The 19,962-nt window shown below is 45.9% G+C and overlaps 1 protein-coding gene across 1 annotated transcript in view; it reads right to left on the bottom strand.

Annotated features, from left to right (window-relative positions):
- Positions 1–18,711: 18,711 nt before the first annotated feature.
- Positions 18,712–19,962, bottom strand: part of LOC141167400 (extracellular calcium-sensing receptor-like) — a 32,008-nt gene continuing 30,757 nt past the window's right edge. Inside the window, exon 7 of the mRNA XM_073654807.1 lies at positions 18,712–19,610. Within this exon, the coding sequence (XP_073510908.1) occupies positions 18,712–19,610 (899 nt within the window). The remainder of the gene's footprint in view (positions 19,611–19,962) is intronic.

Below are 19,962 nucleotides of genomic sequence, written 5' to 3'. Positions count from 1 at the left end.
CAGTTATCGAACATAACCTCGAACAGCCGAATTTTTCTCAAATTGTTCGTGTTCGCCGAACGGCTCGAACACCGCCCAAAACAGCTCGAATTTGAGATTGGCGAACAGTTCGAGTAGAACAACGCTCATCTCTAGTATTGATATAGCTTTTATGGTCCCAGTCTTTCTTAAAAAAAAAAGTCAACCTTGGTGATCCCATCAGAAAAGAGAAGCCCCTTAAGGCTAGCTGTCACAATGCTGTGCCTAGAACTAAGTTTTTACCGATCTTGGCAGTTGTGGTGTAAGTATGACTATGTGTTACACACTTATTTTATATCAATAGTCAAAAGGGACTATTATCAACGTGTGCATTACCATTCATAGGCAATAGTAAGTGAAGATAATATATTCTTATTTTGATGTCCTATAAAGTTACAGTGCTCAATGGAGTTTATTAAAATATTTCTAACTATTAAAAAAAGTCCTGCCAATTACTTACCATTCTCCCTATACAGCTATTCCTTATTTTTGTTTTTTTCCTTTACTTCCTGTGACGTTTTGTTTGAGGAGAGTATCAAAAGAGACATCACAAGAGGTTGTCTTTGCAGTAACTTCTCTGCAGCTTCAATAACCCCTCACCCCTAAATTAGGATGTCATCAGTGGGCAGCGCTGCTGTCATTTACCACAGCTTCACCTCCGACCCTTGATGAAGTCCTGTTTCTGGTGGGTAATGGAGAAGTGACTGCAGCTTCGGTGGCAACTGTCACACCTCTTCTGTGCCCACCAGTCGCAATCTCTGTCACTGCCCCCATCTTTTGTGCATGTCTCAATGGGTTTATTAAAATATTAACATTTGGGAGTCATCAGTGGTTGATACCTTTTAGTGGCTAGCCATTAATGTCAGTCATTTAAAAGTATCAACCACTGAGGGCTCTTAAATTTTAATACTTTTCGATCTACTTGCTTATAGGTACAAAGATAGATTTTCTTGGGTTTATTAAAATATTTATAACTGTTTAAAAAAGTCAGAAATTCCTTACTTTCTACAGATGACTGGTCCAGGCTTCTCTTGATAAGTTATTTTATTATTTACTTTCTCCACATGTAAGGATAATACTGCTCCAACCATGATATCTCCACTCCACAATATACCCGTCTGGTCTGCAGAATTCAGAGAACATCTGTGCCCATTAGAATATAAGGCCATGGCGAAATAATACTGAACAAGGTGCCATAGTATCTTGTAGAAAAATACTCCCAGCCTGATTTTATAAAAATAAGTATAATACACATTTGGACTGTAGCATATTACTAGTGTTGGGAATTATAACACTTGATAACACATAGAAAATAATTGTAATAATACTACATAACCCAAGAATAGGGTACATTAAAAATTACTATGTATCTCAGGCTTTAGCTTAATGAACATTTACATTTTCATTGGCATCTTTTTCTTTATTCTTCAATTTTTGGCTAAAAATAAATTTTGCAAATTGATTTTATGTTTAATCTTAAATTTTTTGCTTTCGGTAGCCTGCACACACTCTCATACACTGCAAGCTGCTTAATTTTTATCGGTGTAAAATTCATGAGATGAGCTTTCTGTCTACTAGGTCTGTTTTCTTCTGAATTCTGATTTATCCTGACATATTGAGAGCCAATTAAAATGAAAAGGTGAGTCAGCTTCATTATGTTCCTTAAGAACTGAAAGTGTGGTTACAAACCAAGTCATTAGGTTTTCAGAATGAACAGGACTAAGCAGCCTGAAATGTATGAACATATGTGCAGGCTGCAGAAAACAACACTCTGAAAATTTTTAATAAAACAATTACATGTATTAGTAATGTATTTTTCAGCAAAAAATGTCATGTATTTTGGATAAATAATGGAACCCTTCACCAGTTTTTGAGTCTCTGAACAAATGACACCACCTTTATCTATTCCAGTACTGTATTCTACAAACCAGTATATCATCTCCTGACTGCCCCTGTATAACAACAAAAATACTGTTTAATTGTTTCTGTGCTGTGATAAATGCGGATAATCTGGTCTGAAGGGCGTCACCATGCTGCTTCCTTTCCTCCTCTCTGCCCCTAATGGCCATCCTCCTGCTTTGATTTTTGTGAATGACGTGTCCTGCATTATCCACATTGAAAAACAAAATTTTGCGAATGTGCAGTAGCCTCACAGATCCATGCAGGCGTACATTGCTCTGCCCTACTGCTGGCAGAGCATAAAACATCATTGTGCAAGCACTGGGCGACATCATTCCAGTCATTTCTGGTGGCACAGAAAGAAACAATGAGAACAAAAGTTTCCAGAACTTTGGAGCTGGAATGACTTCACTCTGCGCTTGCGCAGTGATGTTTCATGCCCTGCCCTCGGTAGCCTGTGAGGCTATTATCCAGACGCAAAATTTTGTATGTGGATGAAGCAAGACCCGTCATTCACATCAGGCAGAGGACAGAGATTGGGAGCAGAAAGGGGGAACAGACGCCGCAGGGAGGACGCCCCTTTGGACCAGACCATCCTCATTTACATAAAATGCGGGAACAATTAAAATAGTATTTTTGTGGGTGTACAGAGGGAGTCAGGAGATGATTGACATGTTTGTGGAATGCAGCTCAGGAGCAAATAAAGGTGGTGGCATTTATTCAAAAACTGGTGAGAGATTGACCTTAACGATAAATAACAGATTTTAGAAGTGTTTCAATATTGCCTTATATATTTATTTTTGATGACATTTTTTATCTATTGGATATATTTTGATTTCTTTAAATGTATGATTATTTTATTTTGTGTTTTATATATTTAAATCATTATACATAAAGTATTTTAAATAATTATTAAGACTCCATAAAAATAAAATTATATAGCAAAAGTAATGTAAAATTAAATTAAAAAATTAATTAAAATAATAATGATCATAAATGCAAATAATGACATACCTCATTGTACTGAGACTCACACCTGAAATTTCTATGAGTAGGACAGCTTCCATCTTACATATATGTATACTTATATATTCGCATACAAAGGGTTTTCTCCATCCCAGGTGAACATAAAATCAGTAACTAAATTCTTCCTATAGGGACATGTTAATTATTCTCCTTTTTATAGAACATACAATGTACTAAATGTAATTTCTGGACATCTTTGTACTTATTGCCTGAGTCTCTTGGGTTGGACTGTAGGTCCTCTGAGAGAGAGATTTGAGATAAGTTAATTTTGAAGACAACTGATTATTTGATTGCCCTGTTCTAATCTTGATTAATTAATAGATAATATATTATGAAGCTATAAACATTATAGATGTCTCCAATCTGTAAAAGTTAGGTTAAAGTGTTAGGTTAAAGGTGGCTGAGGCTTTTCGATGATACTTATCTGTTACATTTGACACAGTTCCTATGCCACTGGTTAATGGGGTTCCTTGCTAATTTTGCATCGTCAAACTGACAGAACAACATATCTTGCACCGGGGAAAAATTGAATGGGCATAACTAAGCAACTACTTGGTTCTTCAATAGAACCCCTGATGGTGTGGTTACACTTGAGCTATAGGTGGTTGCAAGGTACCGCAGCAGCTGACCCCAAGGGGGCTGGGATGGAGGTATGGACTCAGAGTAGCTTTCAGGACAGGAACAGGATCACGGCCAGAATGAATATAGGAACTGGTTCAGACGGGGCAGATTTAGAACCACAGGATGAATTCAAGATTCAGGCAGGACGGGGTGGCAGGTTCAGACAGGATAGACTCAGGTTAGAGGTACTGTTTCAAACAGGATAGGGGCCTGACAAAGGATTAGATGATCTGAAGGCAGACTAGACACTAAAGTTGCTTAGGCACCTCCCTACTGGGGAAGATGTCTTAAATACTTAGCACCTCCCATATATTAGCTGGGGACACATCCAAAGTGTGTGAGCTACCCCTTTAAGAAGTGGAGAAAGTGCACACTGCCACGGTATGCGCAGGCCCTGGGACACAGGAGCCATGGCGACAGCCGTAGTAGTCGATGCAGCTGGGTGGTCGAAGTGTTAAGCATATATGTATTTATGACAGGAGGAGGGAAAGGAACCATGCAGGGATGCCGGCATTAGAGTCGTCCCTCTTACGCTCACTCTTCTTTGAGCCTGCAAGGAATCTCTCCAGAAGAAGTGGGGCATGAATATTTTCTTTGGGACAGAACCTTTTCCAATCCACCAGGAAAAAAGTTTTACCTCTCACCTTCATGGCAAGGATGCTCTTCACCTCAAAGATACCCTCAGAGCAGACAGGTGCAGGAGTAGAACCAGGATCCTTGAAGAAATGGCTTAAGACGACTGGCTTGAAGAGAGATAAGTGGAATGAGTTAGGCATGCATAATGAGGCTGGAAGCTACAAGTTGTAGGGCACAGCTTTGATCTGCTTCAGGACCTCGAAGGGACTGATAAAGCAAGGACCCAACTTGGAATCTTAAAATGGATGTATCTCGTAGAGACATAGAGAGCCACACCTTATCTCCTGGCTGAAAACATGGTGGGTCCAAGCGTCTCTTGTCATCATGTATTTTCATCCATTCGGAGGACTTATCCAGAGTGGCTTTGATTTTTCCTCAAGATCTTCGAGAAATCTTCAATGAGAGCAGTGAAGAATACTGATTTCACAGGGGCTTCACTTACATGATTATTATAGGAGAACTCCTCCCAAGGCAAAAGCTTTACCCAGTTGTCATGGGGCACACTTGTAAAATGCTGCAGAAAATTAGAATCTAGTTGACTATCTCCACCTGACCATTGGTCTGAGGATGGTAATAGAATAAAAGTCCAAGGCACGTTCAAGAGTTTACAAGTGGCTTTACAGAATCTGGGTGTGAACTGTACGCCTCTTTTGGACACACTGTGAAGTGGAAACCCATGAAAGCGGAAGATGTGCTGAATAAACCTGTCAGCAAACTCGAGAACAGATGTTAGGTCAGATAATGGAGTAAAGTGAGCAATCTTTGAGAAGCGATCCACCATCACCCAGCTGATGGAGCATCCAGAGGACACAGGGAGATCTGAAATAAAGTCCATTGCAATGTGCTGCCAGGGATCTTAAGGAATGGGAAATGGTAAAAGTCATCCAAATGGAAGTTGCTTGGGAGTCTTGTTATGAGCACAGGAGGGACAGGCTGAGATGAATTCCACAATATCCTTTCTCATGGTTGGCCACCAATAATGACTTGACATAAGTTGCAAAGTTTTTTTTCTCACCAGCATGACCAGAAAACTTTGAGGAGTGCCAGCATAGCAGGACTTACCTCCTATCCGATTCTGAGACTAAAGTCTTCCCGTGAGGAATCTGAGACAAGCTTAACGGAAGCACAGTAACCATCTTAAAATACTCAATGATAAGTTGGGGTTCCTCTCCTTTGTCAGTGGGTAGGAAGGACCTAGAAAGCACATCTGCTTTGATATTCTTTTCAGCTGGCCTGAAATGTAGGACAAACGGCAAAGAACAGCAACTACCTAGCTTGGTGTAGATTCAGCCTTTGTGTGGACTGCAGGTAAGCCAAGTTGTTATGATCGGTGTATATGATAACCGGATGAACGACTCTTTCGAGAAGGTAATGCCACTCTTCTAAAGCCATCTTAATTGGCAATAATTCATGATCTTAAATCGAGTAGTTGCGTTCAGGAGCAGAGAAGACCTTGTAGAAGAAACCGCAGGTAACCATCGACTGGAGAAAAACTTCTGTGTGAGTACAGCCAGTACCGCCCCTGTCCAAGAGGATGAAGCATCCACCTCCAGGAAGAACTGTTTCTTGATCTCAGGCCTATGTAATATTGGGACTGAGTAAAAGGCCTGTTTTAAGGAGAGAAATGCATTCTCAGCCTCTGGAGTCTAAACCTTAGGATCATCGCTGAAATGAAGGCGGTCAAAGATGAGAAGTGATGAATACATTGGCAGTAATAGTTCGGAAATCCCCAAAATTGCTGAATTGCCTTAATGTCATCAGAGCGTGGCCACCTTATAATGGCAGACAACTACTCAAGATCCATCTTAAAACCCATGTCCGACATGATATATTCAAGGAAAGACAGAGGTGACTGTTCAAAGATGCATTTCTCAAACTTAGCATACAGGTGTTTCTCTTTTTGTCTTTGCAAGACCTAGTAAACGTTCCTCCTATGAGAGGGCAGATGTGGAGAGAAGACCAGGATATCATCCAGATAAACCCCCACAGAAGAGTAAAGGAAATCTCAGAAGATGTCATTCACAAACTCCTGGAAGGCAGCTGGGGCATTATTTAGCCCAATTGGCATAACATGATACTCATAATGACCATCCCAGGTGTTTAAAGAAGTCTTCAATTCATCTCCTTGGCGTATGTGGATTAGGTTTTTAGCTCCACTCAGATCAAGCTCGGTGAAGATACTGGCCCCCCTAAGACTATCAATAAACATTTCCGGGTTTAATGGCAATGGGTATTTTTTTAATTGTGATCTGGTTGAGACCTCTGTAATCTATACTATGCCGGAGAGTGCCTTTTTTTAACAAAGAAGATGCTGGCTTTTGCTGGAGACAAAGATTTCTGCAGTAATCCCCTTACCAGATTCTCATTCACGTAATTGGACATGGCTAGGGTCTGCACCTTAGACAGAGAGTAGATATGGCCTTGAGGAGATGAGGATCCCCGAAGCAGGTCAATAGGACAATCGTACAGCCAATGTGGAGTAAACATCTCCACTTCCTTCTTATTGAAGATGTCAGCATATGACCAGTAAGCAGGTGGCAAGCTCAGCAGCGTAGATTATGTCACCAGCGGCCAAACTGTACATATAGGATTAAGCAATTCTTCATGGTAAGACATTCCCCAACAAAGCACCTCACTGGATCTCCAGTCTAGGACGGGCTTGTGAATATGTAGCCATGGCAGGCCCAAGAGAAGTGAATGTGACAGGCTTGGCAGCACATAAAAGACGATCTTCTCCCTACCTGGAGCTCCACCTGCTCAGTAACAAAATGGGCCCCTTCAGATAGGGCCCTTCCATCAACAGACAACACCAATAGGAGATTCTGGAGGCATCGGACGGGAATCTGGTACTCATCTACCACAGCTTGTAATTTCCAGCCAAACTAGAATCTAGGTAGGCCATCTCAATGAACCAAGTAGCTCCACTGTAACGCACAGTGTAGGAAAGACAAAGTGCAACACGAAGGGATGAGGGGAAGGGAGCCCAGACACTAAGGAAAGAGGGGGTGGAGACCTCCTAGGCTTATCTGATATCACCGTCATCCCTGCCATCCCTATATTGGTTTCTCGCCCATCGCCGATCAGGAACTTAAAACCCTGTATCTCCCTAGAGCTAGGCCCTGGCTAGGGAAGGTGGATGAGTGCTAGTCAGTCTACACTAACAACTAAAGACAGCAAGGGGAGACATACACATGGAAAGTAACATAGCCTGAGCCGACTTCAGAGACATTACATACATGGCCTCTTAGCACCAAAGAGGAAGTAAGCATACTGCAACAGCTCCAAGCCTTTACAAGGGGTTATGTGATATTCACCGGCACCTCCCTATAGCAAACGGGAAGTATTTAAACACCCAGGCCTGGGTGTCAATTAGCTGGAGAAAGGTATCCGCTGGGTCCTAGAGTGAGACAGATGTAAGAAGGTGTCTGTAATGCCAAATGAAGAGATTTCCTGCAACCAACTGCAGGGCGACTGTCTGTCACATCTGACACACCCGTGACATCCACATGACACGGATACGGTAGAATTAGTTGAAGAGAAATTACTTTCGTCCAGGGTAACCTGTCCTACAAACCCTAGGCTTGGGAGTTTCCCAACTTCTCAGGAAAGAGGTAGATTATATGTTCCGTGCTACCACAGTAGAATCACAATCCCTTGGCTCAACGCACCTCCTGCTGTTGCTTGACCAGATTTATGCGGTCGACCAGCATAGGTTTAGGAAAGACAGCTGATATGGACAGCTGAGGGATAAGCAGCCTCAGGATAAATGGAGCCAGACAAAGCAGTTTTCACTGACTCTGGAGCATTCCTGGAACCTGAGGTCAACACTGATAGACAGGGAAATTAGGTCATCGAGAGTAGAGGGGATATCTCGACCAGCCAGATCGTCTTTAATTTTTCTGGACAATCCCTTCCAGAAGGCAGCTGCCAGCACCTCATTATTCCAGCCAAGTTTGGAATACAGGGTGCGGATCGGACTGCAAAGTGACCCACAGTCAGACTACCCTATCACAGTATGAGAAGAGAAGATGCGGCAGAAGTGACACAGCCCGGCTCTTCAAAGACCTTGCAGATCACCCCCAGTAATGCCTGCAGATCTGACATCACAGGATCCCCTCTCTCCCATAAGGGGTTGAGCCATGTGAGAGCTTCTGCTCCTAGGTGGGATATCATAAATGCCACTTTGGCACGTTCACAGGGAACTGCTAAGCTAGCAGTTCATAGTGCAGTGTGCACTGATTGATTTACCCACTGCATTGCTTAGGATCCCGTCATATCACGATGGAGCAGATGGACAAGGACTAACTTCAGGTGTGTGGACTGCTGGTGGCATGGTCACTGCTGAGGGTGCTTCAACTTGTGCTGGAGCAGATGAAGCAGCCAACATCAAGGTGTCCAAACAGGTGTTCACAGACAGCAAGTAGGTAAAGATTTTATTCTGATAATCTCTCTGGCAGGTCTTCTCCAGAAACAGTCAGGAAGGGTCTGCGAAGTCCATGGCCTGAGAAAACTGTCACACTGGTGGATGTGGACCCATTGTACCACAGATTGGAGAAAACCTGGAAGGGTGTAACTAAGTGACCACCTGGTTCTTCACTAGGGCCTTGATGGTGTGGTTAGACTTGAGCCACAGGTGGTTGTCTGGTACTGCTTCAGGACAGTACCTGAAGCAGTACCTGGCAACCCCCTGTGGCTCAAGTACTGCTTCAGGACAGACCCTGGCACCACAGCATCTGACCCCAAGGTGACAGGGACAAAGGTACGAACTATGAGTAGTTGGTTGGACATGATCAGGATACTGGCCAGAAGGGATATCGGAACTGGTTCAGAAGGGGCAGATTTAGAACCACAGGATGGACTCAGGTTTCACACAGGATAAGGTTCAGACAGGACAGACTGAGGGTTCAGGCAGAACAGGGTGGCAGGCGGGGGTTCAGGCAAGGAGGAATGGCAGGTTCAGACAGGATGGACTCAGGGTACAGGTACTGGTTCAGACAGGATGGGGACCTGACAACGAACTAGAAGATTTGAAGGCAGACTAGACACTAAAGTTGCTCAGGCACCTACCTACAGGGTAAGGTGACTTAAATACTTAGTGCCTCCCAGCTATTGGCTGGGGACATATCCGGAGTCCGCACACTACCTATTTAAGAAGCGGAGAGCACGTGTGCACCCTAGTTGCATTGCCAGTAGAACTGTGCGATGTGCGCAGGCTTTGGGACACATGAGCTGCGTTGAGAGCCAGAGCAGAGAATGCAGCTTGGGTGGCCAATGCGGTAAGCATGTGACGCGCCCCCTGGGACATATTCCTTTTTGAGGGGAATACCCGGCACCGGATCAGATGGGGGGTTGTAGTCTCCGAGCGGCTGTGACCCGGTCCCGTGCCCAGGGCGTCAAGCTAAGTGTTATGTGGCAGCTTTATAGATGTTGCTAAAGTTCTTTTGTGTCGACTACGCCACCCGTTGTGATGCGGTCACTGTGGCCGCCGCTGCAGCAGGGTCCGCTGAGGCTGATGGTGGATGCGCAGCTTGGTGGGATAACCCCCAACGGGAGGGGTATAGCCCCAGAGGGGACAGGCGCAGAGGATGGGGGTTGTGGTGGTGCAGTGCAGCCGGCAATGAAGACAGACTCGGGTTGTGCAGTTAAGGGTGTTTACTTACTGCTGATGTTTCGGTCACTCCAGCTGTTAGTGACCACCCGAGCCGTGCTGCGTCCACCAGGTCCTGGATCCGGCCAACCCCCAAACAAGTCCGGAGCGTGGCCCTGAGCTCTCCCTCTGTCCTTTCTTCAGCCGTCCCCACCAGGGATTCACCTAGGTCCAGCTCCCTCGGGCCTTCTTTTGGGACACCCTTGGCCTTGGGTTCCCTGACCCTCCACGTGGTGTGCCTTCGGGGTGAATGTGGTGGGTGACCGTGACAGACACTGCCCACGGTCTCCGGTCTCTGGCTGGGGAATGTCTTTGCCCCCACCAGCTTGGGTTCCGGTACCCTCTTGCTGACTCCTCACCCGGTGCTCTAATTTGGGTTCTTGGGTCCCTTCAGTCTTCCCCCTCTGGGTCTTTCTCTGCTCCACTCTCTCTCTCTCCAGGGCTGCTGTTTCCTTCTCTCTCCTCTCCAACTGACTTGTTCTCAGCGTCTGACCCTGATCTAAGTTGGTGCCCTCCTTATATATCCCTCTATGTGTGAGCTCAGGTGACCAGCACCCAATGAGCTCCTATCACTACCCAGACTGCTCCCCCTATCTGCCCCTACACTACATGGGATGTACCACCCCCCTCCCACTCCAGCCAGGAACAGGCTCGGTTGTACCTGCACATTTCCAAGTGGGAGTACCGTCGGCCTGCTCCTCTGGAATGGGATGTATGTAGTGCATGCAGTCTATCTGAGCTCAGTTCCACACTCCTTCCTTACCCGGGAGTGGAATATCACACCTCTGGGTTGAGGTGCAATACCCCTGTAGCAGCCGAATCCTCAGGGTGCTACATTCCCCCCTGGTAAACCACAGCACGTCCTCGGGCTGTAAGACAAAACACCACAAAAACAACAATTTTTTTTTTTTTTCATAAACATAACCATATAAAACATTATATAAAACAGTAGATATATATATATTAATAACATTCTCGTCGTCTCTTTCTTTCTTCCTCCTCTGGTCACCGTGCAACTCGTGACCAGGTAAAGTGCGACAGAAAAGCAGTTTCTCATAAAACCAGTAGGGGGCGCCTTAGAAAGCGCAACTATGTACAGGGGAATTTGGCCGTTCTCAGTCCCCGGCCAAGTAAAGGGAAAGGGATGGCTGCTCACAGTCCTCAGCCTGGAGGATGAAGGGGTTAACGGGTAAAACAGTTCACTGGTCCCAACGGGGACTATTTTAGCAGCAGCAACAGTTCCAGTTTCAGTTCCTTTATACCCCGATTGGGTAACTATTTACAACTCCTGCTCTGCCGCACTCAACGGCGTCTTCCTCCTGCTCTTTCTTGATATGATGTTTCTTCAGACCCGTCCGGGTCCTCTGGCTCCTCCTCCTCGCACCGCAACTCCTCCTCCGTCAGGCGGTGTACGTGGAGGGCATAAGGTCCTTTGGCACACTTGTGCCGGGTGAAAGTGACCTCGTCTCCGACGTAGAGGTCACGGCCTTTGTGACCTTCCGGCAGGTGGGACTCGACGTCTCTGCGAGTCACAAAAACGTCACCGCGGTTGTTACGGTCCCGAATAAAGCCCCACCCATGCTGCGGGTTGAACTTTATCACTGTCCCGATGGTGCGGGGACAATGCGCTGCACGGGGGTTCCTCCTAGTCCGGCTCTTCTGCTCCGCGCTCTGGATTTGGGCCTGTTGTTCTCTGACCCGCCTCTCCTCCCGTTCTCTCTTAAACTCTGCCAGCTGTTGACGGCAACACTCTGTACGTTCAGCTGCGGCTGCCCGAGTTTCTCCGGTGAACCCCATCAAATCTTCTCCCGTGGGGTCCCACACGAATTGGGCTTCTGCTAGAGGAGGCGAGACCCGAGCCACGGGCTTCGGAGCCGGGATTAGGGGCTCACACAAAGGCCCTAGTCTTTGCTGCCGCTCCAGCTCAGGGTACCCTTCGGGCCAGATGAAGGGCCGCCCGTCCGGCCATGTGAGCTGGCCGAAGAGGTCCTCCCCCAGGTGTGGCACCCTAGGTATTGCGGGCGCGGGCGCGGTGGTGGTGGCGCCCGGGTTGCCCAGGCCTTGCGGCCAGGCCTGGGGCACCTGGAAGGTGAAGGGCACCGTTAGGACGGCGGCGCCCTGGGCTACCTGGCCTTGCGGCCAGGCCGGAGGCTCCGCAGAGGTAGGGGGCGCTGTTGGTGTTGCGGCGCCCGGGAATTCTAGGCCCTGCGACCAGGCTGGTGGTACTTCCTGCTTGGTCACGCTCGGGGTCGAGGCGTGTGACGTCACAGGGGTCGCGGCGGCGGCTTCCGGTTGGGGCCTAGTCTGCGTCGATGACATGGCGTTTTCGGGCACAGCAGGGGGACTTTCGGGCTCTGCGACGGGGAGCTGGGGCAGGTAAGCGGTGTCACGGCTTGGGGTATAGGCGTCCCCTTTACCTGCCTCCATGCGTTCGGCTCCCTCCTCGGCGCCGTCTCCGGCCTTGGGTCCTCCTGCGCCATCCTCAGAGGCGGTCTGCTTCCTCTTCCAGGGTAGCGTGCTCCGCTGACTGGTCTCTGCGTGCTGAGCCATCTCCCGGCTCCACTCCGCCAGTATCTCCCGCTGTACCCGGGCCATCCTCCGTGCGAGGCCCTCCAGGGCAGTTTGTGCACACTCCCGGTCTCGGGGGAGCTGTGCAAGGATCTCCGCTAGACCTAGCGGGGTTGTGGACTCTAGCAGGCTCCTGACCATCGGGTCGGTGCTGCTCTGCTCTGCTCTCGGCAGGCTCCTGGCCAGCGGGCCGGTGCTGCTCTGCCCTCCTTCCTCGGTCTCTAGCAGACTCCTGGCCAGCGGGCCGGTGCTGTTCTGCTTTCTTTCCATCTCCGGGTGAGCTTTTCTGCTGCTCCTTTCCAGGCTTCCTGCCTCCGGGTGCGCTCGCTCCAGACTGCTCCAAGCGACACCCATCTTTTCTCTTCTCTTTCGTCTCCTCCCACTTCGAGGGCGGTCCCGGGGCAACTCGGTGACTGTCAGCTCCAGGGGGAGTTCTTTCACGCTGACAGACACCTCCAGCATCACAGTCTCTGTTGGTGGGGGCGGTTTCCACTTTTGGCGCCATTTTCTGTCCTGGCCCACGATGGGAGGTGGCCTCTTGCCCTCCTTTGGCACGCCCATAATGGCGTCCGCTGCTCTTCCAAGGCGGGAAATCTGCGGTTTTGGCGGGAATCGCTTCCCAGTGGCGGGAAACTCGGCAGATGGCGGGAACAAGTTGGAAATGGCGGACAATCGGCGGGAAACGACTGGTGATGGAGTCCGATGGCGTGGACCCTCCGGAACCGGCGGGAGACTTCTTTCTGAGGTAAACTTGCACTTTTCTTCAGGCACGCAGTACCCGGTTGTTGTGGGCACGTAATCCTGCCGACTACGCCAAAGTTGACGCGCCCCCTGGGACATATTCCTTTTTGAGGGGAATACCCGGCACCGGATCAGATGGGGGGTTGTAGTCTCCGAGCGGCTGTGACCCGGTCCCGTGCCCAGGGCGTCAAGCTAAGTGTTATGTGGCAGTCCTACAGATGTTATTAAAGTTCTTTTGTGTCGACTACGCCACCCGTTGTGATGCGGTCACTGTGGCCGCCGCTGCAGCAGGGTCCGCTGAGGCTGATGGTGGATGCGCAGCTTGGTGGGATCACCCCCAACGGGAGGGGTATAGCCTCAGAGGGGACAGGCGCAGAGGATGGGGGTTGTGGTGGTGCGGTGCAGCCGGCAATGAAGACAGACTCGGGTTGTGCAGTTAAGGGAGTTTACTTACTGCTGATGTTTCGGTCACTCCAGCTGTTAGTGACCACCCGAGCCGTGCTGCGTCCACCAGGTCCTGGATCCGGCCAACCCCCAAACAAGTCCGGAGCGTGGCCCTGAGCTCTCCCTCTGTCCTTTCTTCAGCCGTCCGCACCAGGGATTCACCTAGGTCCAGCTCCCTCGGGCCTTCTTTTGGGACACCCTTGGCCTTGGGTTCCCTGACCCTCCACGTGGTGTGCCTTCGGGGTGAATGTGGTGGGTGACCGTGACAGACACTGCCCACGGTCTCCGGTCTCTGGCTGGGGAATGTCTTTGCCCCCACCAGCTTGGGTTCCGGTACCCTCTTGCTGACTCCTCACCCGGTGCTCTAATTTGGGTTCTTGGGTCCCTTCAGTCTTCCCCCTCTGGGTCTTTCTCTGCTCCACTCTCTCTCTCTCCAGGGCTGCTGTTTCCTTCTCTCTCCTCTCCAACTGACTTGTTCTCAGCGTCTGACCCTGATCTAAGTTGGTGCCCTCCTTATATATCCCTCTATGTGTGAGCTCAGGTGACCAGCACCCAATGAGCTCCTATCACTACCCAGACTGCTCCCCCTATCTGCCCCTACACTACATGGGATGTACCACCCCCCTCCCACTCCAGCCAGGAACAGGCTCGGTTGTACCTGCACATTTCCAAGTGGGAGTACCGTCGGCCTGCTCCTCTGGAATGGGATGTATGTAGTGCATGCAGTCTATCTGAGCTCAGTTCCACACTCCTTCCTTACCCGGGAGTGGAATATCACACCTCTGGGTTGAGGTGCAATACCCCTGTAGCAGCCGAATCCTCAGGGTGCTACACATGTATGGATGCCGGCGTTAAAACGGGGAATCACCAAGACCAGTCAACTTTTTGTCTTCTTTTAATCAACCATTAACAGTTGGTAGGGTATTACCTTGTTTGCTAATAGGTTGCTCTTTAGCACCTGGCTTCAATACATTGGTTCCTGATGGAATCCAGTATTTTCTGTGTGGTGACGGCGGTATTCATTATTTTAGGTGTTTGGTCTGAGGCCTGAGTTAATTTGAAAGTATGATCTGGGGTTAGAACTTATTTTGGGGCCTTATCCAAAGTCTGATTTAATTTAATGGGTTTAGCCAGATTTAATTTAAGGATCTAGTCTGAGGTTTTAATTTTTTTGAAGTCCGGTCCAGAGCTTGAACTTATTAAAGGGTCTGATGTGGTGTCTGGAGTTTTTTAGAGGTCTGACTCACATTCTGAATTAATTTGTGTGTCTGGTCTATGGTTTAGATTAATTTGGTGATCTGATTCGGTATTTTATCTATTTATGGATCTGATCTGGGGTCAGAAATATATAAAAAATTTGGTTTAAGGTCAGAAAATAATTAGCAGTTCAGAATGGGTACTGTATTTTTGGTGGGGATCTAAGTTTTTTTTGTTCCTATTGAGGAAAATACCTTAATAATCCAATAAATTGGACTACTCTTGAGTAACCAGCTCACCTGGTGAGGTGGATTCTCTGAGCCATTGGTGAAGGTGATCAGCATGGGTTGAAGGTGATGATGCAGCAAAATTGGACTTGTTGAATCTAATAGGACCAGGACAGCCATATATGTAGAAAGACATTTGGGTAAGCTGAGCTGGAAGCACTAGATGCAGTGGGAGTGTGGCCACACACTGGAATAGCAGAGGTGTATATGCAATCTAAAATCTTGTCAAAGAATAGTTACACACAAGGACCAGCAAATGTGTAAATGTGTGATATCATCTTGTAACTTGATACAGCTGAGCTGTGAGTGCAATTACATCAGGATTAACAAGGCTGGTATCTGGTTGCTAGATCACAGACAAGTGTTGCAGGGAAGACAACTAGTGATCTTGCTGGATTTGAGTCAAGCAGAAGATGAGGCAATAGCATGTGGTAACAGGGTGCTCCACTTCCTGAGTACTCAAGAAGAACAGAGCTGCCTGAGCCAGCATTAAAAAACCTTAGATGATGACATCAGAGGCGATTATTACCAGTTTACCCTAGTAACAAACAAGTATGATGGAGTTGGCCAGTAGGAAAGAAAGCAATTCTTGGAGTTAGAGTCTGGACAGGAGAATAACAAATTGATGATGAACTATTTTTTGAACTTACTTAAAATTAATCTCCAGTGAAAAATCTGAACACTCACCTTTTGGATATTAGATGAAAATTAAGATCTTCTAAAAAGTGTGACTTACTGTAGATGAAGGTAACCATCACAGAGTTCTTCCACTTCAGAACTTTCCCACCAGACAGTATGGGCCAATTGGTATGCAGCATAAGGAATAATATCATACTCAGCTACTGTGGTTATGGTTAGAAGGTTTTCTCTGCAGCCTGGCAGGCTGCAAAGAACATTTCAGGCTTCAGCTGCAGACTAGTGATGAGCGAGCATGCTCGTTACTCGAGATATACGAGCATGATCAGGTGTTTTCCGAGTATCTTCAGCGTGCTCGGGTGCTATGTTTGAGTCACACCGTGTGCATGATTTACGACTATTTGACATCTTTAATACATGTGAAGAATGCCTGTTTCTTAGGCATTCCTCACATGTATTAAAGCTGTCAAACGGTCGCAAATCATGTGCACGAAGTGACTAAAACTCAACAACCGAGCGCGCTGAAGATGCTCGGCGATCACCCGAGCATGCTCGCTGAAAGGGTTAAAAGAATATACTCGCTCATCACTACTGCAGACTAGCGAAAGAAAGTGGTGGATGTTGTACCAGTAAGGTATATAACACTTTTTGGGAAACACTTCTCTTATCAAATGTTTTATATATATATATATATATATATATATATATATATATATATATATATATATATATATATATAAAGTACAGACCAAAAGTTTGGACACACCTTCTCATTTAAAGATTTTTCTGTACTTTCATGACTTTGAAAATTGTACATTCACACTGAAGGCATCAAAACTATGAATTAACACACGTGGAATTATATACTTAACAAAAAAGTGTGAAACAACTGAAAATATGTCTTATATTCTAGGTTCTTCAAAGTAGCCACCTTTTGCTTTGATGACTGTTTTGCACACTCTTGGCATTCTCTTGATGAGCTTCAAGATGTAGTCACCGGAAATGGTCTTCCAACAATCTTGAAGGAGTTCCCAGAGATGCTTAGCACTAGTTGGCCCTTTTGCCTTCACTCTGCGGTCCAGCTCACCCCAAACCATATCGATTGGGTTCAGGTCTCGTGACTGTGGAGGCCAGGTCATCTGGCGCAGCACCCCATCACTCTCCTTCTTGGTCAAATAGCCCTTACACAGCCTGGAGGTGTGTTTGGGGTCATTGTCCTGTTGAAAAATAAATGATGGTCCAACTAAACGCAAATCGGATGGAATAGCATGCCGCTGCAAGATGCTGTGGTAGCCATGCTGGTTCAGTATGCCTTCGATTTTGAATAAATCCCCAACAGTGTCACCAGCAAAGCACCCCCACACCATCACACCTCCTCCTCCATGCTTCACGGTGGGAACCAGGCATGTAGAGTTCATCCGTTCACCTTTTCTGCGTCGCACAAAGACACGGTGGTTGGAACCAAAGATCTCAAATTTATACTCATCAGACCAAAGCACAGATTTCCACTGGTCTAATGTCCATTCCTGGTGTTCTTTAGCCCAAACAAGTCTCTTCTGCTTGTTGCCTGTCCTTAGCAGTGGTTTCCTAGCAGCTATTTTACCATGAAGGCCTGCTGCACAAAGTCTGCTCTTAACAGTTGTTGTAGAGATGTGTCTGCTGCTAGAACTCTGTGTGGCATTGTCCTGGTCTCTAATCTGAGCTGCTGTTACCCTGCGATTTCTGAGGCTGGTGACTCAGATAAATTTATCCTCAGAAGCAGAGGTGACTCTTGGTCTTCCTTTCCTTTGGCGGTCCTCATGTGAGCCAGTTTCTTTGTAGCACTTGATGGTTTTTGCAACTGCACTTGGGGACACTTTCAAATTTTCCTAAGTTTTTGCACTGACTGACCTTCACTTCTTAAAGTAATGATGGCCACTCGTTTTTCTTTACTTAGCTGCTTTTTTCTTGCCATAATACAAATTCTATCAGTCTATTCAGTAGGACTATCAGCTGTGTATCCACCAGACTTCTGCACAACACAACTGATGGTCCCAACCCCATTTATAAGGCAAGAAATCCCACTTATTAAACCTGACAGGGCACACCTGTGAAGTGAAAACCATTTTCGGTGACTACCTCTTGAAGATCATCAAGAGAATGCCAAGAGTGTGCAAAGCAGTCATCAAAGCAAAATGTGGCTACTTTGAAGAACCTAGAATATAAGACATATTTTCAGTTGTTTCACACTTTTTTGTTAAGTATATAATTCCACATGTGGTAATTCATAGTTTTGATGCCTTCAGTGTGAATGTACAATTTTCAAAGTCATGAAAATACAGATAAATCTTTAAATGAGAAGGTGTGTCCAAACTTTTGGGTCTGTACTGTATATATATTATATTATTATTTACTTAAATGTATATATTTTGTGCTAAAAAAACATTTTTGCAATTGAGTTTCATTAAAATGTTGCACCATTTGCATTTTAAAACCTTTGTGTTGTATGTTCCATTGGTGGCTGCAGAATGATTTAACTGATAATTTGTCAGTGAGCCAATTCTGACAGTTCAAGTGGCAACTTTGTGATTCTTTTATCTTTCTTGCTACTTTCAGCTGATATATATCTGCAGACTACATCAAAGTTAAACTTATGACCACAGACCACATCAAAGTTGAATGAGCAATAAAACAAATAGCCTGAAAAATCCCAACGGTGCAAAATTTTCAATGAAACTCAACTACAAAAATAATTTTTAGCCACAAATACAGTAACTTAAGTAAAAAAAAATAAAAGATCACCAGAAGTGGGGATTTCTTGCATTAACAGATGCAACACCTTGACAAGAGTGGCTCTATTTCTGCAAAATAATAAAAAAAAAAATTCTGTTGTCAAACAAATTGCCCAATATAAACAAATGACAGATGAAACAATTTACAAATTATGACTTTTTTTATTAAAATTTCATTTAACACTGATATATCCAGAAAATTATAGACTTTTATTTTATTTTAACGCTTCCACTGGAGGTATTTCCTTGAGTTCATATTAGGTTGAAACAAAATGACATAACATTTTGGAGCAAACATGCAGCAGAGCATCGCCCAGTTTGAGGAAAGGATGGCAAATATTTCCATGGCTATAGCATATTTACCACTGGTGCTGAGGGAGGCCGGAATATAAGACACCCAGACACTTAGGAAAGCCAGCATGCTGAAGGTGATGAACCTAGATTCATTGTAGTTACCTGGAAGATGTCTAGTTAAGAAAGCCAGAAGAAAGCTAGCCAAGGCTAGTACTCCCAAATAACCTGTTGTACACCAAAAGGCTGTAAGGGACCCTTCATTGCACTCAGCTATGATAACTCCAAATTTTGCATTCAAGTTGAATTGTGGGAAAGGGGGCGCCATCAATAACCAAGTGACACTTAATATTAATTCAAGAAATGTTCCGAGGACGATCACCAGATATGACATTTGAGGTCTGGCCCATTTGGTCAAACTACTGTTCGGTTTTGTGGCTCTGAATGCAATCATGACCATAACAGTCTTGGCCAAGACACATGATACATTAAGAGCAAAGGCCATCCCAAATGTCACTTGTCGTAGAAGACACTTGAGATGGTTGGGATATCCGATAAATCCCAAAGATGAGAGAAAACAGAGAGACATGGAAACCAGGAGAAGACAACTAATAGTATAATTGTTGGCTTTTACAATGGGAGTGGCTTTGTAGTGGATCAACAGGCTGAGGACACACAAAGGAATTAATGAAGATGTGACGCTTGTGGACAACAAAATGACGCCTAAAGTCTCTTCATAGGAAAGGTACTCGGTAAGCTTGGGTAAACATTTATCTTTTTGTTGGTTTGGCCATTGGTCCCATGGACATTTGAGGCATTCTCTCACATCTAAAAGTAAGATAGAGAAAATTAAATAAACTTATATCTACATAATTCTTCTACAGACTATTTTTTCATTAAGGTACCATCTGATATAGAGGTGTTATTAATGACCTATCCTTAGCATAAGTCAACAATATAAGATGGGTGGGTGTCTCACACATCATAACTCCTGTTAGCTGATTTATTTTCAAGTCCAAGATCATGATTTCATATGAACGGTGTCACATAGAAAAACAGCTCACAGGGATTTGGTCTACCGTAACCCATTCTGAAAGGAGAAGATCCCAGATTAAAGCATTCATGTCACTTTACAACAGAAGGCCACAAAGATGTACATGGATCAGTGGCTTCAAACTTA

This window comes from Phyllobates terribilis, unplaced genomic scaffold (genome assembly GCF_046119375.1).
Source record: "Phyllobates terribilis strain yellow unplaced genomic scaffold, ASM4611937v1 Scaffold_11__3_contigs__length_659146591, whole genome shotgun sequence".
NCBI lineage: Eukaryota > Metazoa > Chordata > Amphibia > Anura > Dendrobatidae > Phyllobates > Phyllobates terribilis.
Note: the sequence above shows the minus strand (reverse complement) of the source record. Positions and strands in the feature narration are given on the sequence as shown.